Raw genomic sequence first — 26,949 nt, forward strand, 5'->3', positions numbered from 1 at the left:
GGCTCTATTAGAATTGAATACTCTTTTATGAATTTAAAAGGGAAAAGGTGCGTTAATTTCATGTCAACAATGAAGGATACTTCACAAGTATTAACTTCAACTTAATATTAGAGATTCTAACGAGAATACGCTATTTTTTTATTTAATGAGAAAATAAATAAAATTAAGTTTAACAACTCGTATTAAGTAAGAAGTATAACTAAATTAAGCACATAGATTTTGCTAAACTCATCAGACATAACTAAAATATTTCCATATCAACATATTTCTATATTTACAGTGAAATGAATTTCTTAATTTAGTTACGCAAATTTAAATAGAAGTAACTTAAAGATGGCTGATTTCGATGCTAAATTTAAGGAAATGCAGAAATATCTGCCATTTCTAAAAAATGTCATCGAAAAGTTGCGTATCAGCTCGGAACAGGGTGATGATAATCCTCGTAGGGCGCAGTTGAAAAAAATGGAAGTACTTCATGATTTGTTGAAGTCCAACGGCAAAAAGTACGTTTAATAAAATGAAAAGTAAAATACGATGTTTTTTTTATAATAATGAATAATAATCGCGGTTGTTATGGGAACTAATTGATGTAGGAATTGGAATTGCCCCCAATTCACATTTCTGCCATCGATTCTAATGTTCTTTTTTGGATGATAGAAACGCATTCCATAACAACCAGTAATAATACGAGAAATGTGCGTGGTCAATAATTAAGAAATTGTGTTATTTTGTTTATAAACAATTGCAGATTGAAAATGGAGACGCTACTGAAATGTGAGGGACTGTTAATGAAACTACACAGCAAAATGGTAAGGGTAGGTACACCGTTTTCTCTTTGTTTTCTCATTATTTTTTACGTTGTAAGCTGACTAAGTTTATTTTTTATTATTTAGCTTAATTTAAATTGTATATTTTGTGCTAAGCTTTGTCACCAAACTTAATTAAACTTCCATTACTTTATTGTTGCCGCATGTTTTGTTATATAGGAGCATATTTTCAGTTTTCGACCTTAAATAAAAACAAACTATAACTTTTTCAGCCAAACTATTTAGTGCATTAGTATTGTGTGGTACATGTCAAAGTAAAAAATACAACCCTGCTTTTGAAATATATGCATATGTGTATGAAAAATCCCAAAATAAGCATGCGTTTGGGTGGGTCAGCAAAAGATCACCGAATTTTGAGTCAGGTATAAAGTTCAGCAAAACGAATAATATTTGAAACAAGTAAGGAAGGCTAAGTTCAGGTGTAACCGAACATTACATACTCAGTTGAGAGCTGTGGAGACAAAGTAAGGGAAAATCACCATGTTGTAAAAAGAACCTAGGGTAACCCTGGAATGTGTTTGTATGACATGTGTATCAAATGGAAGGTATTAAAGAGTATTTTAAGAGGAAGTGGGCCATAGTTCTATAGATGGAGCCATTTAGGGATATCGCCATAAAGGTGGACCAGGCCTGACTCTAGAATTTGTTTGTACGATATGGATATCAAATGAAATGTGTTAATGATAAGTTTAAAAGGGAGTGGGCCTAAGTTCTATAGGTGGACGCCTTTTCGAGATATCGCCATAAAGGTGGACCAGGGGTGACTCTAGAATTTGTTTGTACTATATGGGTATCAAATGAAAGGTGTTAATGAGTATTTTAAAAGGGAGTGGGCCTTAGTTCTATAGGTGGATGCCTTTTCGAGATATCGCCATAAAGGAGGGCCAGGGGTGACTCTAGAATTTGTTTGTACAATATGGGTATCAAATGAAAGGTGTTAATGAGTATTTTAAAAGGGCGTGGGCCTTAGTTCTATAGGTGGACGCCTTTTCGAGATATCGCCATAAAGGTGGACCAGGGGTGACTCTATAATTTGTTTGTACGATATGAGTATCAATTGAAAGGTGTTAATGAGTATTTTAAGAGGGCGTTGGCCTTAGTTCTATATGTGGACGCCTTTTCGAGATATCACCATAAAGGTGGACCAGGGGTGACTCTAGAATTTGTTTGTACTATATGGGTATCAAATGAAAGGTGTTAATGAGTATTTTAAAAGGGAGTGGGCCTTAGTTCTATAGGTGGATGCCTTTTCGAGATATCGCCATAAAGGTGGGCCAGGGGTGACTCTAGAATTTGTTTGTACAATATGGGTATCAAATGAAAGGTGTTAATGAGTATTTTAAAAGGGCGTGGGCCTTAGTTCTATAGGTGGATGCCTTTTCGAGATATCGCCATAAAGGTGGGCCAGGGGTGACTCTAGAATTTGTTTGTACAATATGGGTATCAAATGAAAGGTGTTAATGAGTATTTTAAAAGGGCGTGGGCCTTAGTTCTATAGGTGGACGCCTTTTCGAGATATCGCCATAAAGGTGGACCAGGGGTGACTATAATTTGTTTGTACGATATGAGTATCAATTGAAAGGTGTTAATGAGTATTTTAAGAGGGCGTTGGCCTTAGTTCTATATGTGGACGCCTTTTCGAGATATCACCATAAAGGTGGACCAGGGGTGACTCTAGAATTTGTTTGTACTATATGGGTATCAAATGAAAGGTGTTAATGAGTATTTTAAAAGGGAGTGGGCCTTAGTTCTATAGGTGGATGCCTTTTCGAGATATCGCCATAAAGGTGGGCCAGGGGTGACTCTAGAATTTGTTTGTACAATATGGGTATCAAATGAAAGGTGTTAATGAGTATTTTAAAAGGGCGTGGGCCTTAGTTCTATAGGTGGATGCCTTTTCGAGATATCGCCATAAAGGTGGGCCAGGGGTGACTCTAGAATTTGTTTGTACAATATGGGTATCAAATGAAAGGTGTTAATGAGTATTTTAAAAGGGCGTGGGCCTTAGTTCTATAGGTGGATAGATGCCTTTTCAAGATATCGCCATAAAGGTGGACCAGGGGTGACTCTAGAATTTGTTTGTACGATATGGGTATCAAATGAAAGGTCTTAATGAGTATTTAAAAGGGCGTGGGCCTTAGTTCTATAGGTGGACGCCTTTTCGAGATATCGCCATAAAGGTGGACCAGGGGTGACTCTAGAATTTGTTTGTACTATATGAGTATCAAATGAAAGGTGTTAATGAGTATTTTAAAAGGGAGTGGGCCTTAGTTCTATAGGTGGACGCCTCTTCGGTAAATCGTTATAAAAGTGGACCCGGTTTGGCTCTAGAATGCGTTTGTACAATATGGGTACCAAACGAAAGGTGTTATAAGTGTTTTAAAAGGGAGTGGGCCTTAGTTCTATGGGTGGACGCCTTTTCGAGATATCGCCATAAACGTGGACCAGGGGAGACTCTAGAATGTGTTTGTACGATATGCGTATCAAATGAAAGGTGTTAATGAGTATTTTAAAAGGGGGTGGGCCTTAGTTCTATAGGTGGATGCCTTTTCGAGATATCGCCATAAAGGTGGGCCAGGGGTGACTCTAGAATTTGTTTGTACAATATGGGTATAAAATGAAAGGTGTTAATGAGTATTTTAAAAGGGCGTGGGCCTTAGTTCTATAGGTGGACGCCTTTTCGAGATATCGCCATAAAGGTGGACCAGGTGTGACTCTAGAATTTGTTTGTACTATATGGGTATCAAATGAAAGGTGTTAATGAGTATTTTAAAAGGGCGTGGGCCTTAGTTCTATAGGTGGACGCCTTTTCGAGATATCGCCATAATGGTGGACTAGGGGTGACTCTAGAATTTGTTTGTACAATATGGGTATCAAATGAAAGGTGTTAATGAGTATTTTAAAAGGGCGTGGGCCTTAGTTCTATAGGTGGACGCCTTTTTAAGATATCGCCATAAAGGTGGACCAGGGGTGACTCTAGAATTTGTTTGTACGATATGGGTATCAAATGAAAGGTGTTAATGAGTATTTTAAAAAGAAGTGGGCCTTAGTTCTATAGGTGGATGCCTTTTCGAGATATCGCCATAAAGGTGGGCAAGGGGTGACTCTAGAATTTTTTTGTACGATATGGGTATCAAATGAAAGGTGTTAATGAGTATTTGAAAAAAAAGTGGGCCTTAGTTCTATATGTTGACGCCTTTTCGAGATATCGCCATAAACGTGGACCAGGGGTGACTCTAGAATGTGTTTGTACGATATGGGTATCAAATTAAAGGTATTAATGAGGGTTTTAAAAGGGAATGGCCCTTAGTTGTATATGTGAAGGCGTTTTCGAGATATCGACCAAAATGTGGACCAGGGTGATCCAGAACATCTGTCGGCTACCGCTAATTTATTTATATATGTAATACCACGAACAGTATTCCTTCCAAGATTCCAAGGGCTTTTGATTTCGCCCTGCAAAACTTTTTCATTTTCTTCTACTTAATATGGTAGGTGTCACACCCATTTTACCAAGTTTTTTTCTAAAGTTATATTTTGCGTCAATAGACCAATACAATTACCATGTTTCATCCCTTTTTTCGTATTTGGTATATAATTATGGCATTTTTTTCATTTTCCGTAATTTTCGATATCGAAAAAGTGGGCGTGGTCATAGTCGGATTTCGGTCATTTTTTACACCAATACAAAGTGAGTTCAGATAAGTACGCGAAATGAGTTTAGTATAGATATATCGATTTTTGCTCAAGTTATCGTGTTAACGGCCGAGCGGAAGGACAGACGGTCGACTGTGTATAAAAACTGGTCGTGGCTTCAACCGATTTCGCCCTTTTTCACAGAAAACAGTTATCGTCCTAGACTCTAAGCCTCTACTAAATTTCACAAGGATTGGTAAATTTTTGTTCGACTTATGGCATTAAAAGTATCCTAGACAAATTAAATGAAAAAGGGCGGAGCCACGCCCATTTTGAAACTTTTTTTATTTTTGTATTTTGTTGCAACATATCATTACTGGAGTTGAATGTTGACATAATTTACTTATATACTGTAAAGATATTAACTTTTCTTTTAAAATTTGAATTTAAAAAAAAAAAATTTTTAAAAGTGGGTGTGGTCGTTCTCCGATTTTGCTAATTTTTATTAAGCAGACATATAGTAATAAGAGTAACGTTCCTGCCAAATTTCATCATGATATCTTCAACCACTGCGAAATTACAGCTTGCCAAAAAAAGTGGGCGGTGCCACGCCCATTGTCCAAAATTTTACTAGTTTTCTATTCTGCGTCATAAGTTCAACTCACCTACCAAGTTTCATCGCTTAATCCGTATTTGGTAATGAATTATCGCACTTTTTCGATTTTTCGAAATTTTCGATATCGAAAAAGTGGGCGTGGTTATTGTCCGATATCGTTCATTTTAAATAGCGATATGAGATTAGTGCCCAGGAACCTACATACCAAATTTCATCAAGATAACTCAAAATTTACTCAAGTTATCGTGTTAACGGACAGACGGACGGACGGACATGGCTCATTCGAATTTTTTTTCGATACTGATGATTTTGATATATGGAAGTCTATATCTATCTCGATTCGTTTATACCTGTACAACCAACCGTTATCCAATCAAAGTTAATATACTCTGTGAGCTCTGCTCAACTGAGTATAAAAACCAAAAACTACATTTGGTAGCACTTGTATCTAGGTTTACTAAAATATAAGAGAATTAAGCTTAGCTTATCCGAAACAAAAATGTGTAGTATGACAAAGAAAATTGTGTGTAATGGACACGTACGAAATAAATTTTTTAAATTTTGATTTCATCATATCCTGTATAGAATAATGTATGCAGTGGTCAGCTAAAGCATTGATTCTTTTATTTATTTCCGTTTGCGTATTTTACGCTTAATTTTCAAGTTCAAGGTACGAACTTAATATCGTATCTTAATCATAGACGTCAAAATAACAAATAGACACGATCGCCTTTTTTTTTTTTTTGAAAATACTATGGCGTCCCCTCTATCAGCCGCTGAAGATAGCCCGCCGTATGCGCCACCATATTGAACATCCTGTCAAAACGCTGCCAAAGCGCTAAGAAGTAAACATATTTAACATCCTGTCAAGCAGTTGATGATCTTATCCGCACTTATCTTATCACACTTATTTTGTACACAATGGCTTAATATATTTCTAGAAATAAACATTCTGAATTTTTTCTACTATTAAACATGAAGGAATAAAAAAATGGTTACGAAGGAATCTAGGGTTAATTGTGTACAAAGCAGGTGCGATATCTTAACCGTCAGCTGCCTGAAAGGATGTTCAAGATGGCTACTTTTTAGCGTTTTGGTAGCATTTTAACAGGATGTTCAATATGGCGACACACAAAGTCGTCGTTCTTCAGCGGGTGATAGAAAGAGATACAGGATCACGATAGTAACTTTAAAAATACATATGCATAGTCGAAATAGGTTTTAAAAGGCCTGGGGGAAACAAAAAAAACCTTAATTTAAAATTATTTTTACAAAAGATGGAGAGGTAATCGATAACTGCTTCACTCCATTTAAATAACTAATTATATAAATATTAGTATAGTAGTTATTACACTCACGTATGCCCAAACACTTGGAGACAATACTTTTTGTTAATCTCCCACGATGAGGAAGAGTTCCAAGTTCTTTTGGAGGAAAATCTATGAGCAATAACTAAATCCACAAACTTGCTGAATAACGCATACATCGCGCATTATTAAGTCCATTCACACTACCTAAGCTTAGATGTTAAATTTTGTAAATATGTAAATATATGCTTAGTTATTTATCATACTTTTATTTAATTTTATTGTTTTTGGCGTTTCCATAATTTATTGTTTTTTTTTCTTGGCTACTTATTTTTGCTTTGAATTATTTTTGTTGTATTTACATTACAATAAAAATAAACACTACAACCCAACAAAAAACACCTACCAAACAATGAGCAGATACCCTTCTTGCAGAGTGAAAGCGAAACTTCCAGATCAACAAATCAAACTTCCAGTTCAATAATGTCAAATGTAGAAGTGCCAAGTAATTCAAGTAAAGTTTCAAGTGTTGAAATTGTTGATATAACAGGGCCTGAGAGTCCACCACCCCAGCACTTGGAGGAGGAACCGCCAGTGGAAATACCAACGGAGCGACGTGGATCACCGGCAGTTGCAGAAAAAACTTCTAGATCCACAGATTCTAGGGATAGACATAAACATAGTTCAAAACATCATAAACACCACCATCACCATCATCATCATGGTCATGGACATGGTCATTCGCACCATCAACCTGAACGTCACCAGCAAAGCAATCATCAGAAACGTACATCGAGTGAGGGTGCTCAGGAGCGTTCCGGTAGCATTTTCAGTAGACTTGGTCCGGGCGCTGAGAAATCAAATGAGGTTGCGGCAAGTAATCATGATAAAACCCGTTCGGATTCACATCGAAATCGTGATCCACGTGCTTCATCTACGCCTTCGCATGATATTTATTCACCAGAGGAGTGTTGGGATGAGGTGAAAAATCACAACAAATCAACAGCGATCTCAACAATCCTTACAACAAGCCCAATAGATGATTATGATTCCCCCACACAAAAGCAGGCTTATCATGACACGATATTCAATTTCAAGAAGCAGTTGCCAATATCGAAAGAAATGTTTTCTCGTGTACGTAATCCAGAACCAAAAGCCGCCCCCTCTTCTCTGCCGAATGCCGGTAGATCAGCACCAATTTCAATCCCAATCAAAGTTCCCACTATACCAGAAGTATTGAAGAGTCCACCCTTGTCAGCTAGTGATATCTCCGAGTTATTAAATGAAAGTGATGATAAAACGACATTTAAAAGTAGTATTCCAAGCATCTCGGAAATCGGTACACGACGTCCAGGAAAGTCGACGAATACCACACCGAATTTTATGAATACAGATAAAACTGATGATACTGCAGAGTCAAAACTTGATAAAGTGCGGAAAAAATTTGCCATTGTAACACAAAGTTCACCACAAGCCCGAAGCAGTCCCGATTTGCTGAAATGTCCAGTCCCAGTTGCAGTGACAGCATCAGTCAATGAAAAAGGCTCACCTATAGAGCGCGTAGCTTTAAGATATAATCCACATCCACGCACAGAGCGCAATGTCCAATGCAGTAATAGTAGTAGTGATACATACGGACTCCAAACGACTGATCCGCGTTTGACACCAAATCGTCTTAACAATAACACTTCTAATAAAGCGGTTGTAGCGGCCTCTCCTACATACAACTCCGCCTTACCGCAAGATCCGCGTTTACGCATAGCCGCTGAAAGCAGTGCAAAACCAAGCCTCTATCAGCAGCCACAAGCAACGTCTCACTCTCCTGTTGTTTTGAATTTCAGTGCAAATGATATGGCACCAGCGTCACGTATTGATGTTATCACCACCAAACCACAACAGCCGCTTATGCGCGCTTCTCACATTCCTAGTATAGTCGATGGTGAAGTTATTCCCCCACGTCACCAAGCAAGTCCTATAAGCTATCCTGGTGATGTACTGGATCCAAGACAACATTCAAGCAGCATTGTGCAATTAAATCAATCACCAGTTGGTATAAACTCACAGGATAACTTTCCTGATAATTCTGTGCAAGCTGCATTTGACATTGACGGAAGAGAGAGTCCTCAAATGGAACAAGTTTTAAGAGCAGAACGAAATAAAAGTAACAAAAGTGGTGATAGCAGCGAAGAAAACTGGGATTCGGATCCCGATACGCCCGTAGTAAAGCCGAAAACGGTGCCACATCTTCAAAAGTCAGTGCCACGAGTTTTACCGCAGGCTGCTGCTCGAGTTGTTCCAAATATAGATCACCCAAATGGACCACATATAGATCCACGAGCTGGAACGCATGTAGATCCGCGTGTTGTGCAACAAGGCGTTCCTCAAATAGTCGATGGTGAAGTTATTCCGCCACGTCACCAAGTATGTCCTATAAGCTATCCTGGTGCTGTACTAGATCCAAGACAACATTCAAGCAGCATTATGCAGTCACCAGTTGGTATATACTCACAGGAAAACTTTCCTGATAATTCTGCGCAAGCTACATTTGACACTGACGGAAGAGAGAGTCCTCAAATGGAACAAACTTTAAGAGCAGAACGAAATAAAAGTAACAAAAGTGGTTATAGCAGCGAAGAAAACTGGGATTCGGATCCCGATACCCCAGTAGTAATGCCGAAAACTGTGCCACATCTTCAAAAGACAGTGCCACAAGCTCCTCCACGAGTTTTACCACAGGCTGCTGCTCGAGTTGTTCCAAATGTAGATCACCCAATTGGACCACATATAGATCCACGAGCTGGAACGTATGTAGATCCACGAGTTGGGCCGCATGTAGATCCGCGTGTTGTACAACAAGGCGTTCCTCAAATAGTCGATGGTGAAGGTATTCCCCCACGTCACCAAGTAAGTCCTATAAGCTATCCTGGTGCTGTACTTGATCCAAGACAACATTCAAGCAGCATTATGCAGTCACCAGTTGGTATATACTCACATGAAAACTTTCCTGATAATTCTGTGCAAGCTACATTTGGCACTGACGGAAAAGAGAGTCCTCAAATGAAACAAGCTTTAAGAGCAGAACGAAATAAAAGTAACAAAAGTGGTTATAGCAGCGAAGAAAACTGGGAATCGGATCGCAAAACGCCAGTAGTAATGCCGAAAACTGTGCCACATCTTCAAAAGACAGTGCCACAAGCTCCTCCACGAGTTTTACCGCACGCTTCTGCCCGAGTTGCCACAAATGTAGATCACCGAACTGGACCACATATAGATCCACGAGCTAGACCGCATGTAGATCCACGAGTTGGGCCGCATGTAGATCCGCGTGTTGTGCAACATGGCGTTCCTCAAATTGTTCCACAAGTAAATCATCAAGTTTCTCCAAGAAGTATGACACAAACCGCTCCACATGGTATTCCACATTCCTTGCCGCATGCTATTGCACAAAGCCTTCCATATATCCAACCTCAAGATTTGCATGTGGAAGGTGTTTTTCGATCAGTAAAGCCGTTGCTGGCTGCACCGGGTTACAGTCGTCCCAACGTTGTAAACTCAGTACCATCGCATATGCTAAATCCACATATGCACCAACATTCCACAGGACTGTTGCCAAATCCGAATTTAAGTAAATTTAGCCCTTTACTGAATGATAACACCGAGCGTTCTAAATACTTAGAATCAAAGAAACAAAAACAATATCAGCCACGTACTTACATGGAATATAAACAAGCGAAGGCGCGGGCTGCTGCAGAAGAGGCGGCTAGAAAAGCAGCTGAAAATGCCGCAAAGCTTGCAGCTGAAGTAAGTAAGGACGTGGGTGAGGTGAGTGAGGTGGATAGTAGTGTGTTGGCGAAGCTCGCGGAACAACCGCCAGCTGCTTCAACATTGGACAAACTATATCGAAGCACGAATTTTAATAGCTGTGATTTTCCTAAAGCCAAAACAAGTTTTAAAATACCAAAGAAAATTGTCGAAAAAGGGGCTGATAAAAACGAAGCTGAGACGAAAGCGACTGAGAAGATGGAGGATACTACAGAAAACAAATGTGTCACTGTAGTACCGGAGCAAGAACCAACAAAAGAAGAGATAAAATCCGTAGTGAAAAACAGTGCTGAAGGAACTCAAGTTTCAGCGCCAGCTGAGAAGAAAAATACTGATGCAAAGGATCAAATTAAAAAGAAAGACAAAAATGAAATAAAGGAAACGAAGAAAAAGCAAATCAAAGATAATGCTAAAAAAGATGACACAGAAACAAGTAAATGGGGTGGTGAGAAAGTCAAAAGGAAATCGGTGAACAAAACGCAAGATATCAGCAATGAAAGCAGAACAACAGCAAACACGCAACCGGCTAAAGGAGACGAGGCCAAGTCTGAAACCACATACGAAATTACAGGTGCAGTGCCGCCAAAAGCGGGACCAATTTATGGCGCTAATGCGCAACCGGCGAAAGAAGATACAGCCAAGTACGAAACGACACACGAAACTAAAAGCGCAATGTCGACAAAACCGGAGCCAATTTGTGGCGTTAACGCACAACAGGCTACAAAAATCCGGGTTGCCAACACTGATCCGCGCTTAGCGGCGGCAAAACGCGCCGAAGAAAATAAATATATTGCTAAAATGGAGGAGAAGGTTGAAGGTAGCGCTGTACCTGCTGAGGCTGCTAAAGAACGACAAGCTGATGCACAAAGCGATCTTCAAAGCAGTGCAGCAACAGATGAAAGCAGTGGTGATAAAGGTGAAACAAATGCTGTTCAAAGCGAAACCAGTGCTTTTGAAGACAAAACTAGCAAGGCAGGATCAATTACAGATGTTATTAAACAACTAGAGAGCCCACCAAAGCCTGCACGCATATTGAAGCGGCGCAACACGATGATTGTACGTGGAAGCTTGCCTGAAGTGGACAAAGAAAAAATTTTTACTTTCAAATCTTTGGTTTACGAAGATATTCAAGGCGTCAACGAAGAGGAACGCCGCAAAGAACTCGATGCAAAATTACCGAAAAAGAATAAATCTCTGGCAGAAATATTTCAGAAAACCGATGATAATTGCAAGGTTTCTACACAAAATATAATATCTGGCAAACGGCGTACACGCACAAATGTCAACTTTAACGAGGTAAAACGTAGACAGGAAATATATAGTGCAAAGCGTAGCAGTGAACCAGCTAAACCCACTGCTGACATTGCATCTCCCATAGCGAAGAAGAGCACGCCAAAGGGGAAGAAATGTGCGAAAGGCAAGTTGAAGAGTGACGCTGAAGAGGAGGAGAGTGTGGATGGCGAAAATGATGATGGAGAAGCAACTGAAAAGAAGCCAGTGAGCGATCAAGTACCGATAAGTAGTGAGCAGGAGGAAGATCACACAAAGCAGGAGAAAAAGTTGGAAAAGACGGTAAAATCTGAAAAGAAGTCAGTATCAAGCGAAACTGCTGAAAAATCAGCTAAATCGGGCAGCAGAATTGATGCGATAATGGACGAAGATGCGCAGAAACGGCACTTACTTGAGAGTTTCGTCCAGGATATACTCAATCCTAAAAAGGATAAAGCGCAGATTTTTAGTTTATTATCGCAAATACTGAGTGAAGAGAATCTGAAATTCGTTAAAGAAATCGTAGAGAGTACAGCGGAGAAAAATGCTGCCCAATCAGAGGAAGCAAATGATGAAGGGGGTGAGGAAGAGAGCGCCGTCTTACTGGGTGAAGATTTAAGTAAATCAAATGAGGACAACGATGAAGCCAAAACTGCATGTGACAGTAAATCTTTCGTGAGCCCAAAGAAAAAGACTCCTCCTACCTCAAAAGGTAAAAAAAAGAAGAACGAACTGGATCGTCTAAACGAGGATATACGAACCATGTTCATAAGTAGGGGTGTGCTTACGGCGACAGGACGACGCATGTGCACACTTGTTGCGGCAGTTGAGCAAGCGACAAGCAGCAAAGATAACGTGCAAACGAAGACCGGTGAGAATGTCGATCAAACAGCAACCGACGCGAAAGAATTGAAAACGGCGAAAACGAAGCTTACCCAAGCACGGAGAGAACTGCCACGTTTACGTAAAGCAAAAGTTATACTAGAGCCAATAAATGTGAAGGAAATACAAAAACGTGTACGAATGCAAAGAATGGCAAAGGAAGCGAAAAAGCGTGCTAAAGGCGCACAATCTGGAAGTGACACTGATATTGATAAAGCCAGTGAAACACCACCGCGCAAAATGCCAATACTTAAGCCTCATACACCTATCAAACAATCGGAAGTCGAGGATGATGATTCTACAGATGAGGCGAATGAAAAACCAGCTGCAAAAAAGATTAAGTTAGAAGCAAAAGTAGGCAAGAAAATAAAGCCAGGACCAAAAAGTAAAAAACCAAAAAGTGCATTACCCAGTGACGATGAAGAGGAAAAAGAAAGTGTGGCAAGCGAACCTGTGTCGGAAAAAATACAAAAAGCAAGTAAGAAATCGGCATTTTTAAAAAATACTAACAAGGATTGGCATTCCCAATCGAAATGGACTAAATGGTGTATGATTTGTGATACAAAAGTTAATTATGCAACAGTGCATTATAAACATATGCACAGTGAAAATTATATATCACGTCTACCGCAAGACACACTAGACAAACTGAAGGTGGAGGGCAGTAAGATTTCCAAACCCTACTTCAGTGTTGTTCAGAAAAAGATGGTATATTGGTCTTACCATTGCCCGTTTTGTCAACAACATAATCGCACCGTCCAATCCAGCTGGGTTGATCATTTAATAACACATACTGGCGAATATGCTTTTGAATGCAGCAAATGTAAACGTCCCACTTCAAAATTGGGTGCACTCGATACACACATAAAAGCGCATTGCCCTGGCGCTACAGTCGTGCGTAATCCCATAGTACCAGCTAGCGCTGTGGTGTGTGCACACGTGTGCCATCTCTGTAATTATATACAGTTACATCGGAATAATCTTGACAGTCATTTGGTGCAACAACATGGCATTGCTAAAACGAAAGCAACAAAATTGGGCTACTCAATTGATCTCTTCGATACGAGAGATGTCAAAGTTGTAAATTCTTTAAAAGCGGTTGAGTTGGAGGCAAAAATTTTAAATGCGGGTTTGGATGCCGCTCATGATGTAAACAACGAAGGAGAAAAAACTGATGAAGTTGGCGTAAAGCGTGTAGTTAAGGCTTCCACCACAAAAGCTGAGGAAAGCACTGCGTCACCGAAGGGGAGAGCCAGAACCGAAAGCGCAGGTGCAAAAGAAAGCAGCGATGATAGTGATGATGATGTGCCAATCAGCAAAGTTGTGCAGTGTCGTAAAGATTCAGTTCTTAGTAAACCAGATGTGGAAAATGCGTTAAAATCGAATATATTCGTGCCAACACGCGAAACAAATGACTCGCCCACAATGAAAAATATTGCACAAAGCATATTTACAATAGGAAGTGAACCGACGGTTGTTTGCACACAATCTGCTGCTACTGTCACTGTGCGTGGTGGCGATGGCGCTGATAGTATCAGTGCTGGACCTCAAATCAGCGTTGGAGTATCCATTGCCGAGCGTTTAAGTCAAAAATTCAAGGATATACAAAGTGGAAAAGCTAACGTAGCTGATAACAGCGCAACATCATCAACACCAAACGCATCTGAAAGTGCTGCTAAAGCAGCACACACAGCTCATGCGGACGAGAAAGAAATGGACCAATTGAATTCATCCCAAAATAAAAAACCATCTACACCAAATACAACTGCAAGCGTTTCAGCTACAAAGGAAAAAGAAGTCAAACTGGCTACTAAACCCGTAACTGTAACACTATTGGAGGATGACGATGAAAATTGGGAAGATATTGAAATAACCGAATCTGCACCAAGCAAATCCGCACAAAGCGCGTCGGTCAAGCAAAACAAATCCCGCAATAAAAATGCCTTACACAAGCTTAATCGTTTATATTCAACAAATAATAAATTGAAGAAAAGTTTATCGATAACTATCGGTAGTAGAAAAAAACCAACAAATGAAGAACGAAGAGAGTTCGAGGCACTTCGACGAGCGAGCAATGAAACTGCTACAAGCAGCATTTCAGAGAAAACGAGTTTAGCAGGGAGCACAACGACAACAACTTCAAATATTGAGCAAACTGAGGCTTTGGTGAGCACAACAGAGCCGCAAGCATCAGCGCCACCTATGCATGTTGAATCAAATCTCGGTTTTCGTCCATTAATTACAAATTTGGCTGATTTACTGCCCGATTCTCCTTGCAATGATCCCATAGAGTTAGTACCTGAATTGACACCTATTGAATCCTTGCAAGATCTTTGTGATGTCTCATCGATATTGAATTCCGAATATATTTCCACCGACTGGCAACAAAATATACTACCGTTGAATATAAATAACGACAGCAGTCAACAAGTGAGTATGCAAGAAGCTTTAGATTTCGTACATGAGCAGCAGCAACAGCAGATAGAATGTGAACAAAACGCCATCACCACTACGACTACAGTTAGCAATGCCATCGCTCCGATTTCCTCAATACATCGCATACATAATATCGGTTACTCGAAGTCGGGTGATGATAACCGTTTTAAATTTTATTGCCTCTCTGAGAATTGCACTTTTCTCTATTCAAATGAAGTGATTGGCCTCGAAAGTCATTTTATTTGCGAGCATTCTCAATGTAATTGGAATGGTTATTGTCAAACTTGTAAGGCACAAGTTGAGGGAATTGCCGATGCTGACGTTGAGACAAAACTGCCACTAAGCGCTGAACTTAAGCACATGCGGATGAAACATCTTATCAGCACACCAAATCCTACAGTCTTACACACAGTTACACTTCCTTCCATAGTCATGCCTGCGAACAGATCCACGCCTGTAACATCAGCGCCAAATTCAACGCCAGCGGCCACTACCACACCGGCGCCTAGCGTACCCACTGTTGAGGAGCTAAAACAGCCGTCTGGATCCAATTCCCCTTCACCTGATGATGAGAGACCGCGTATTAAAATAAGACGTCTGACCGGCGACTGTCTGTCAACAACAACGCCACCTACTGTAACAATTAATTCAAAATCCATTACGACTTTCGATGAAAATGCACAACTTAATGAATCATCATATACTGAGGCGACGACAAATACATCGATAACCACTTCATTCCTGAACAATTTACCCAAAACGATTACAAAAAAGGCTCAGAACGATGAGAGTAGACATTTTCAAAATATTGGCACACAAGTGACTACATTGCCACCTACAGCACTCATACAAATTGTACCAACTACCACCATCGGTAAACCAGCTCCATCACCACCATGCCAACTTCAAATCTCTAGTGTGGTAAGTCTGAAAGAACAAAGTGCTGTTACGAAAGCATCGACAACATCACCTCTTCAACTACCGGTGATTTCGAATGTTTGTAGTTTAAACGTGCGTTCGGTTTCATCACCTGTTAATAATACCGGTGCACTTTGGGCTCAGCATATAGCTGACGAACGTGCTGAATTGGAGCGCTCTGCAGCCGAATCGATGCAAACTACACGTATTCTCTCAGAAACGCGTCATACAGCACAAAATAATGAACGCAAAACAACACAACGCAACGCCAGCGAATCACCCGAACCACAAGTTGTTGCCGAAACTTTACCTGTTACACAATCAACAAGCGGCAATTATCTAATAACTCAAACAGTTTCCGCGCAATACGAAGAGGGACGTTTAGGTTTCAATATATCAATTGCAAACAATCCATCGGCACCACGTGAGAGTCGTTCGGATTCGGGTAGCAGTAATAGTACTTCGTCGGCAAATGTATCAACGGTGCCACAATTCAAATGTATGGCAAATGGTTGTAAATATCAGACGCGTTTACCGTTGGCTATGGGTGATCATTTGTTATTTCATGATCGTCAAAATTTTAGCACGCAACGCGAATATTTGCGCTGTTCACAATGTTCGTATCTAGCTGAAGATGTGGATGATTTTTTGCACCATACTGAAGAAAAGCATGGCATGATGATGCGTAACAACTCGGAAATGGAAACGATCAGGGACATATTGCGTAATACGGACAACAATAGTAGTAAACAGGGCTCAAGTTCGAAAGCAAATACAAATGTGGCAAATCAAACCGTAAATAAAGAATTATCGCAAAGTTTTTCACAAGAAACGTGGGAGACCGCTTTAAAGGAGATAATTGAAGCAACTGGTGTACCAGGTAAATATATCTACTTCTTACTTAAAAAATATATAAATTTTAAAATACTTCGCACTGATAGGAAAATCCCAGTGTGGGGGAAGGGGTTCTGTCGCGTATTTTTAGCGTGAATGCTCCACCAATACCTCACGTGCAGTCCATCAGCACATTTCTTTATGCCAAATCCATTCATTAGTTTATTTTCTGCTCCTTCGGTGACGTCCTTTTAGAATGTGCCAAAAACATACTTGTTGAATATGGGACGTGCTTCGAACTCATAGTAAATTGATAATTTTCTTCCAATTGAATTCAGATTGACTTATTCGATTGATTTAGCTCTTATTCATAAAGACGTTTGGAATAACACCATAGTTTCGACCCTGCAAATGTTACTCAGTTGTAAATTTCAGCCTATATACATATATAGAATTTTAATGTTTATTCTATAATACTTAATTCAATAAAACTCAAACTTAAACTAAAACTAAAACTAAGAAGAACAAAGTCGTGCCTTCAGAGAAAAATCCTGAATTATAATGATGCGTTGAAATTCAAAGTATAACTAGACGTTGGCTGTAGTTGCTAAAACTCAGCTGTTCTATGATGTTGCCACATATTGCTGCAGGGTCGATTTCGGTAGTCACTACACATATATTAAACGGCGTACTATGGCCCTGAATAAATTTCCCCTACACTCAACCTCCAAATAGATTTCGTTTCAAGATAAACCTATGATCTATTTGATCGAATAAAGTAATGAAATATTTTATAAATCGTTAGCATACACAAGCCGCAATCGAATATAAAAGAATAATATGTATCCAACTTTCGAATATGTAAGCGCATTTTCCATAAATTTGTCGCACCATATCGTCCAATACAATCAGTGTTCACACAATGTCGCAACTTCCAAAACCAGTTTAGTGGTACATTTAAAAAAATCCGTGGCAGCTATCTTAAACGGCATGGTAGAATTTTTGAAAGAAGATTTTGTTATGGAGTCACGGACGCACGCAAAAAGCAGCACTATTCGTCACGCAGGGAGGAGGGGTCGAAAAGCAACTAAATGGGCGTCTCGTAATGTATCGATGACCCCATTCCAAAATCTTTGAAAAACGCAATTGCGAAAAATCTGTTGGCTAGGGTCTTTATGAATTAAAATAACGCTCTAAAAGAACAAATCTCACTCATTTTTAGACTTACTGCTCTTTCGATGTACTGTTGAACACTGTAGAACAAGACTTACGGAGGCAAGTTACTATTCTCACGTCGTGTACCACTTATCCACAATTGGACAAACTAATATCAATAATCACACGTATAAATGCCCACATTGTAAAAGTGCCTTCAATAAGCCACAAAAGATTAAGAGTCATATAAAAACACATGCTATGCACAAATATTTTTGTTATCTGTGCACGGTAACTTCTGTTAATATCGAGCAAATGTCTAAACATTTTGAGGAACGGCATTGGCGTGCAAAGAAATTACGTTCCACACCGCTACCGTACAAAACTACAGATAAACAGAATTTATATTATGTGTTATATACAAATTCATTAACCCGATTAGAAATTCAACAATTTCGTGAAAAGTTAATTGCCGAATGGCAACAAAAGAAAACGGATTCTCGCACACATTTCAAACGGAGTGAAATTGGTTTATTACCGTTGACACCGATATTTAGTAGAGATTTGAATTGTGCCATCTGCCCATATAAAACCAAAGTGCGCACAAATTTAATGCGCCACTTGCAAATGCACACGGATGACTCGAATGGCGGAACGCAACACGTATCTAACGTAGATCCGATTAATCCTGTGCCATGTTTAAATTCCAATGAAAAACATTTCGATAAAATGACTAATTTGGCATCGTCATCGTTGGTGGTGGGTAGTAGCAGTAGTGCCAGTGGTGCAACAACTTCAACAGATGGCAGCACCAATGCAGCTGGTGGTGTGAACAAAGTACCCTACGATTATGTGCCAGATACGAAACGTTATACATGTGGTGTTAGTAATTGTCAATATTTAACAATATCGGATGATATATTCCGTTCACATTTGAATGCATTGCACAGTGATATTTTGAATTATAACTGTCCACATTGCAACGAAGAGATTTGCAAACGTAGTTTATCTATTGAGCGCATATTGAATCATTTACGTTTTCATGGACCAAAATTGTATCAGTGTGAATTTTGTGGTTATTTGCATTATATGAAAACTGTAGTTGATCGGCATACACGACAGCATGATGTGCATCCGCCATTATTCGTAAAGGTGATCGAATATGATAGAATAAAAGAGAATGCAGGTAAGTGTGTCCTATGTTTTAAGTTGAAACTTTGCGTAACATAAGTATTTAAATTTGACTTAGTTAATGCTTTAAGAGATAGGATAAAAGTGGCGAAAAAATTAGTGAAACAAGAAAGTGCAAAAGTAAAATTGAATAAAACAATAAAATGGTGTGAAAGAATTTGAAAGTTTTAAGCGAAATTAATACCAATAAGATTCGGGCTTTCAGTGCGAGTTGTAAGATTACTTGAGTTTAACTTTGCCACTTTGGCAGCTTAAAGTGAGATGAGGAGTAAAAAGTGAAAAGTTTGAACTGAGCTCAACCAAAGAGGCTGAAATAAAAGATTTAATCAAGATCACATACCAACATGCGAGTAGAAAACTAATGGTTTGATAGCATTGTAGAATCGATCAACTTTCTCTGCGTAAACTTCAAAAATCTGGCCTAAGCATCTAAAAGAGCAGGGTTAAACTCTAGTCAACTTTAACAGTAGTTTAAGCATACTTTCGCCAGTAAACGAATGTTTAAATTAAATTAAATGAAGTACAAATTAATTGAATGTGAACGTTTAAGATGCAGTAAAATGAAATGAAGTGGAATAAAATTAAATCAATTGAAAGTTAAATATAAGTCATTGGAATGAATTCAAATAAAGTGAAGTAAAATTGGTTTGCATTGAAAAGATGTTAATTGAAAAGTATTTAATTAAAAATAAGCATATTGTTTTATTAAACACTAACTAATTACATGCAAACATAACTGTACCACCTTAAAAGACGGCTGGTACCTACACGTGACGTTCCTTTGATATTATTTGGTATTAAAAATTGCCATGCATACCATACATACAAACATACAAGTGAAGCTTATATAAGCTAGTCAAAATTGAACTGAATGGAATGAGTTTAAAATGGTAACATTTAAAAGAAAAGTAGCGCTCAGTTAAAAGAAATAAAATGAAATAGCAACGACTGAATTTGAGGAAAATAAAAGGTGTTCTAAAAGAAAGAAATTTAGTTTTTAAAATTAATTTTGAAATATTTTGTTATATGTGCATTTTAATAATTTGATAATTTAATAATTTGGAGACATTCAGCCTTAAGGCCTTTACATAAAAGCTTTATTGGCATAAAATAACAATGGAATGCTTAGAAGCGAACAAAGCATTTAGCGAGCGGGTTAGGGGGCTTAGAATATACCCGCGGTAGCTACATATGTCTGTGGTAAGAGGCGACTGAAAACCAAATTGATTTAAGGGTTGTGTAGCGCAACCCTCTCAAGGGGTTGCCAGCGCAATATATAGCTTCTCCAACCCAATTGTCGACCTCACCTAACAGCCGAGGCTCTGGCGACCCCGAACTCCTGATGGATCTAGGGGGTGGGAGGGCGTCATGGCCTAGAAGGTTTCATTTGGCCATACCAAATCGTTTCCGAGATGGTCGGGCTAGTACCTTTATGGTGCTTGTTACCGGAACGTCACGGATCTGCATGCGGCAAAGGACCATCAACATCTATCACTCCCCAACGCCTTCGTGGAGTGTCCATATCGCTACAACAACAACCAAAGCATTTAAGTAATTTGCATTTATTAGAAAGATTTTGCTAACAGAGTAAAATATGTAACCACATTATCCGATGGCCAGATATGTAAGTAAGCCCACATGAATAACGTTATAGAAAAATACATAATCCAAATGAGCCAATTAGCGCAATTATCGTACATAAACTATAGAAGCAGATTTAATAAAACTCTTAGATCAAATGGTCATTCCTTTCGTCAGAGTGAACGTGCAGTGCCAGCCTCGGCTCAACCAAAATATTATAGAGCTTGGCTTGGTTGAGCCGAAAACTAAAATGGACGAAAGGACCTAAAGGACACCATATAATTGCGGAAGAAAAATTTAAGTAACGCGAAATAACGGAACGTAACGGGACAAAAAAAAAATATGTGGCAACACCATATTGTAAAATAAACGCATATACATTAAAATAAGAGAAAATTCCTGTAATTAGTGATGGCGCTATAAATTCATTAATTGGGCCAAATAACTCGATTTATTAATTATATTAATAATCGAGCTCCCTAGCCAAGGTGCGGGAGTAACTTAAATTTCACAAAAGAAAAAAAACAATAGTTCAAACGGTTTCGATGCAATTTCCAACCGAGAAATGGTGTTCGTAGTGATTTATATTTTGTCCTAGCAGAGGAAACCCGTTCATAATGTGAAGTGGAATGAATTACTACTGAATTAAAGTTTCATGCTAGTGAATACAGTGCAGCTCAGAAAACCCTGAATGAAATTATATAAAAGGAAAAAAATTGGCGTGTTGTACATTTTTTATAAATCTATTTCGTATTTTTATTTTAAACACTTAAGGATAGTATAAGACACTTTTATTTTTTGTTTTTACTAATTTTGGTAATGATTTTTTTCAAACATCCGAAACAGCAAAAAAATCTGACAACTCTACAACTTCAATACCTGTAACACAATCAGCAGCTAAATCGCAAAGCAAATATAAATGGACTTGCAATTTATGCGGTCACAAGGCAATGACACAACAACAAATGATAGCACATACTTCGTCTCAGCATTCCTGTAAACATCAATACCAATGTGTGCATTGCACTTTTAGTGCAGCACAATTGTTGCAAGTGATGGTGCATATCGGTGAAAAACATATAGGCAAGAAACGTTCGGTACGTTATGTTTATGAGCAAAAGGAGGAAGAACAAGAAGATAATACGGTTAAAACGATCGATACACGTCCTCTTTGGCTACGAGATGATCCCACGCGAGTACGTCACATACGTGGCATACTAATGGAAGACGAAGAAGAATCGGAGCGCTATAGTAAACGTGTATGTTTAGATGATAATGATGAGGGGGCAGAAAATGGAGATAGTGACGAGGTAGGTTATTAAGGTTTATTTTTGAACTGTATACAAAAGTTGAGCAGATAATCTTGAAAGTACACGTGTTTATGTATGTAGTATAAAACAATTGTAGCGTGAAATACCAAACGTTCATGTCCATAAAAAAACATCACATAAAATTATGTGCTGTATATTTATACATTAATAGTTATTTCATAAGATAAGATATTTATTTACGTCCAATATACATATATATTTATAAATTACATTTCCTAATATATAAAAATCTATTTGTACGTAATAAAGCTTAGTATACGCAAATTTGAGTATTTACTAATTTTTTTTTTACAAAACTTGTATTGCATGTAACTCATTTATTACTTTCTACAATCCGCCCTGGTATAGGGGTATTCATACTGAGACGATTTTCCTATTAACACTAGTAAATTTAGATATTTAGTTAACCTAACTTTTGTTTTGGGCTTTGAAATAAAAATAAAAATGTGTACACTTTAAGTATAAGAAGATGAACGGTTCTTCGAATTAAAAAAAAAGATCCAATTTACGGCTTTCAGAACAAAAAAGATGAGCCTACTGGTAAATGGTTATCAAATTTGTTATTCTGACCGCTCACTCAGGTGCTAATATGAAAAGTAAGGAAAATGTTTTTATTATGCTGCAAGTCTAGCAAAGAAACCAAAAATTAATCGGAAATTTGTTTGCTTTAACTGTAAAGAGGATATGTAATTATTAGTCTAGCGGAAACGAACTTTTTCGTGTCATAAACTTTCCGCCCTTTATTTGTTAATTTAAGATTGTTTTGTGTTGCCTAAATTGATTGGGGGAAGCTGCCACTTCGTTATGTGTATTGCATTTGATCGTTAAAAAATTAAGTTCTTCAAAATGGTGAAATGAAATCCCAGCTTGGTCTGAATACCCCTAATAACATTTTGCAGCTTTGAGCCTAGTACGTTCTTGCTCAAAAATGCAAAAACTTCTTGTAAATATAAACTTTGAAGAACTGCTCCAGTACCTTAAAGTATATTGGAAATTTTTTTGGGTTGAAAAAATATGTTTTTTTTTCTTTTTATGTTACTTGATATTTTCTACACATGCAGTTATATACTTAATCTTGAGCGATGCGTACTAGGTTTAAATGAGGTGAGAATGCAGAGGACTACACGTTGCGGCGCTCTTAGCGTGCTCAATCAACTTTACAACAAAAAATTCAATCGATTCACGATCTCGATCATGAAATACAGTGCGGCCAAACTATTTTGTTATATGCTTTCATCTTTAATCTATGTAAAAAATATTGTTTTATATGTTTCCTATTATGCATGTTAACACTCCTCCTACAACTAACATCTGACTCATTCATAAACTATGGCAAGTTTATCACCCTTAACACAAATTTCGACCTAAGTGAATGACAACTTCTCTGTAGAGTCGTCTTGAAGCAGTCGTTTTTCGACTTCAGTTGTGACAAAAAACAATGCAGTATTTGCAATAGATTACGCGGCCAGCTGATAGTCGACTGACACGGCTGATTATAAGTCTATAGAGTAGTCGACATTCAACAGTTGATAAAGGGTGTATATCTCTTAATTTCCAAAACCTTATTTAACTAACATAACCTCACTTAAAAATTTTCAGAATTTGAATTTAAAAGAATTTGGATATCTATGCTACTATTGCAATTCAGAATTTGCAAATCCCAAGAATTTGCGTGAAAAACATTGGCAAGCTTCGACTTGTAAAAAATTTAATGCGGAAAAACCATTCCGCTTTCGTATTTGCACACAACTCAAATGTCCGCATTGTCTTTCATTTGTTGCTAATAGTCTCGTATTGATGGCGCACATGAAAGCTGTTCATAGGGCAACAAAATATTTGGCAGCAGACGCAGAAGCCACATCAGCTGGCTTGACCTGTGGCCATTGTGATTTCCGTTGCCAAACGCTGGCGCAACTGGAGCAACATTATGCACGTATGCGTCACAAGCCCTTTGATCTCAAATTCATGTCTTTGGAACACATCGACAAGTTAAAAACTCTGGGTTCTACCTTAACCTATGTACAATGTTTAAACTGCATGGAATTGTTGGCCGATCAGCTCGCATTTGCTGTTCATGTTTCTTTGGTGCATGAATCAACTGTTAATGAGATTAAATCACAAAAAATACAAAATACTCTTATGTATGCATGCCCCATGTGCCAATATGCATCACAGCAGGAATTGCCTGTACTAAGACACATGATCGATCATTATGGTGGATTTAAACGTTGCTACTTCTGCTCTCAACCACAAACGACATTCAATGGTTATATGCAACACTGTTATTCGGATCATCGCGAGGCAATAAAGAAGTTTTGTGACATTTATACCTTTGCAGATATAAGTAAATTTCTGCAGCAGTTACAAGTAATATTCCCCAATGGTTTAACTGTAGATTTATACAATTTACATTCAACGTCATGCCAATATGGTAATAAGCATATAAAGCAATTGTACGATGAAATACAAAAAACATCGCAACAACCGCCAATACCACGATTATCGCTGGGACGTTTGGTCGCAAGAAAATCAATTGAGGCGAAATTGGCTGAAAGCGGGGGAACCTCACCAGCCGCACAAGGGGCAGCATCTGCTTCAACAGCAGCAGCACTACAACTAGCTGGTAATTATGTTAAACCTACGGAGCCCGTTTGCACGCCACAAAAAATTATGAAACGTCGCAGCACGGTTGCGTTGGGTAGAGACGATACTGGTCTCACGCGTTTCGCAACACCATCACCATCATGTGATGTTACCCTTAGCTTGTCTAATGGTAAAAAACGTAAAATTCATCAAACATTCGGGTTACTACCGCCTACTGGATCGAGTCCATTACCAAGTGATAAAGGCAAACTTAACTTCAGAAGCGTAAGCGACAATGAGGCATCTGAGCAAGAGTCTGAAATGTCATCGGAGCCAGACCCATACAGTTTTTATGGTAAACAACCCGAGCTAATGGATTTAAATAAAATATTTATCAGAATCGCAGCAGGTGAATCTATGGAGACACGTGTAAATATCTCCAAATTCAAATTACTGTACAATATAACACCACGGGTCGTGGTAACACCAACCGACATGACAAAATACCGTAAGGTAGCAGCGACAAAAGAACGTAAAATAATTAAACCTTGTCCACTTAGTCACAAAATAAGGTACAGTTAAGTGAAATAACTGTATCTATACAGTTATGGTGAACAACAATTAAATATGAGTAATGTATGTGGTAATTTGTTGGTGCTGCTAAAGCGTTAAACACGCATGTGGTGAGAATGTGCTAAACTACTTTACATTGGTGGTATTTTTAATCTATGAATCAACATATAATTATTTTGTTACATAAGTCCTAAGGAATTATCTAAAATCAATGTATAAGTACTTTCAAAAAGTTACTTGTCTACATATTATCAATATAAATAGATATGTACGCAGTAGTAATACTAATTTCTTCTATAATTAATAATGGCTGAAGTGAAGTAAAGACTTACATACATTTTTGCAGATACTGATTGAGCGGTGCACTAATTATTTAAAGTCAAGCTTAACAAAGACATGGAAGTAATTTTATTATATCTAAGCTTAAGGTACCGTTATAATTATTATTAATAGAAATGTATTTGCATTCAGTTAAAAATTAAATATATATACATACATATGTGGATATTCGATTAAAATAAACATGTGAATTTATATGCGTTATATTATTGTAACGCCCGATTAACCTTTCTTTTTTACCATGGTGAGACATTTTTCTGTTAATATTTTGAAAGAAAGTGAAATTATATCGGCAAAAAAATTTCATTTTGATTAAGCTACTGTTTGATACAAGTCGTTGTATGTACACATTCTTTTCGAACATTATAATGGTAATATCGCTACAACAAAAAAAGGCACCCTTGGACGGTGTAGCACTCAACCAATTAAAAGTGTGTCTGCCCGCTATGCACTTTTTCTAGGAAACGAACACAAAACAACGTTTTCTTATCTGCCATAGTCAAGTCTGCAAGAAAAAGAGAATAAATTTGCCAAAATAATTCGTCAGCTGGTTTCCAGGTCAGTCATCCATCATGTGAAAGTTTAATGCCTTTTTTGTATTTTTAATGAAACGAATACACATTTGGTTTGGCGGTTTGCCTTTATTTTGGTATCGACACCAAGAAACCAGAGTGCAATAAAAGTGCGCCTTTTTTGTTGGAACGAAATCACCATAAGTAAAAGTGAATTAACTGAGTATTATAAATTTGCGAAAGAAGGTGTTTTACAAACGGATGTTTCGTGAAAGAAGATGTACATGAATTTGCATAAAGTAGTGGATATGAAGGTAAGCCAAATTGTCATTAAGCATTTTAAGGGATGTATTCAGAATAGTGAAAGATCTCGTTTATTTGGAAACAAAAAACAACATCAGCCTTGAAATCCAGCTAAGAATCACTAGTCAATAATTGCTATTTTGGAATGGGCAGGCAGTTGAAAAGTAAAGTCCTCTCTCGGCAAATGAAAATCATGCTTTACAAGTCACTTATCGTACTGTCCTGTTCTAAAGTGAAGAAGCATGGACCATGATAACATCAGATGAGGTGGTTCTGGGAGTGTTCGAGAGAAAAGTTCTTCGAAAGATTAACGGACGTCTACGCTTTGGAGACGGCGAGTACCGAAGAAGATTTGATGATGAGCTGCACGAGCTTTACGCAGAACTCAATATAGTCGAGCGAATTAAAACACAGCGGCTACGCTGGCTATGGCATGTTATGCAAATGAAAGATGATGCTCCGGCTGAGAAAGTATTTTTTATTGCAACCCAACTGCGGAAGCAGTGGAAGAGGGTTTGCGCCCAATCTGCTGGAAGGACAAGGTGGACAAGGATTTACATAAATTCCCTTGGTGTTGCCAATTGGCGCCAGTTAACGCAGCGAAAAAGCCACTGGCGCGCCTTGTTGGACAGCCATAACCGTTTAAACGGCTAAGCGCCCATTAAATAAGTCAGAAGCTAAATTGCAAGCTATGTAAACCTATTTTTTTGTGTGTAAAGTTATATGAAACGTCCCCAGTCAACTTAAGTACCAAACTAATATTGGCTATGATTACACGCAATTAAAAATTGATCTTCAAGAATATAGTATATATAAGTTGGTTGCTATATTAAG

General features: G+C 38.2%; 1 protein-coding gene across 8 annotated transcripts in view; it reads left to right on the forward strand.

The window, feature by feature from the left end:
- Window positions 1-25,495, forward strand: part of sov (small ovary) — a 79,461-nt gene extending 53,966 nt beyond the window's left edge. For 4 of the 8 annotated variants that reach the window (XM_067781033.1, XM_067781035.1, XM_067781034.1 and 1 more), the window contains exons 2-7: window positions 281-503; window positions 749-815; window positions 6,807-16,593; window positions 17,770-18,888; window positions 21,321-21,784; window positions 23,405-25,495. In XM_067781033.1, coding sequence (XP_067637134.1) covers window positions 334-503; window positions 749-815; window positions 6,807-16,593; window positions 17,770-18,888; window positions 21,321-21,784; window positions 23,405-24,970 — 13,173 coding nt within the window. In that variant the 5' untranslated portion in view covers window positions 281-333 and the 3' untranslated portion in view covers window positions 24,971-25,495. Of the gene's footprint in view, window positions 1-280; window positions 504-748; window positions 816-6,806; window positions 16,594-17,769; window positions 18,889-21,320; window positions 21,785-22,866; window positions 22,910-23,404 lie in introns of all 8 variants that reach the window. The other 4 variants (XM_067781039.1, XM_067781037.1, XM_067781036.1 and 1 more) reach the window with 4 other exon arrangements.
- Window positions 25,496-26,949: the final 1,454 nt, after the last annotated feature.

This window comes from Eurosta solidaginis, chromosome 4 (assembly GCF_040869045.1).
Source record: "Eurosta solidaginis isolate ZX-2024a chromosome 4, ASM4086904v1, whole genome shotgun sequence".
Lineage (NCBI taxonomy): Eukaryota > Metazoa > Arthropoda > Insecta > Diptera > Tephritidae > Eurosta > Eurosta solidaginis.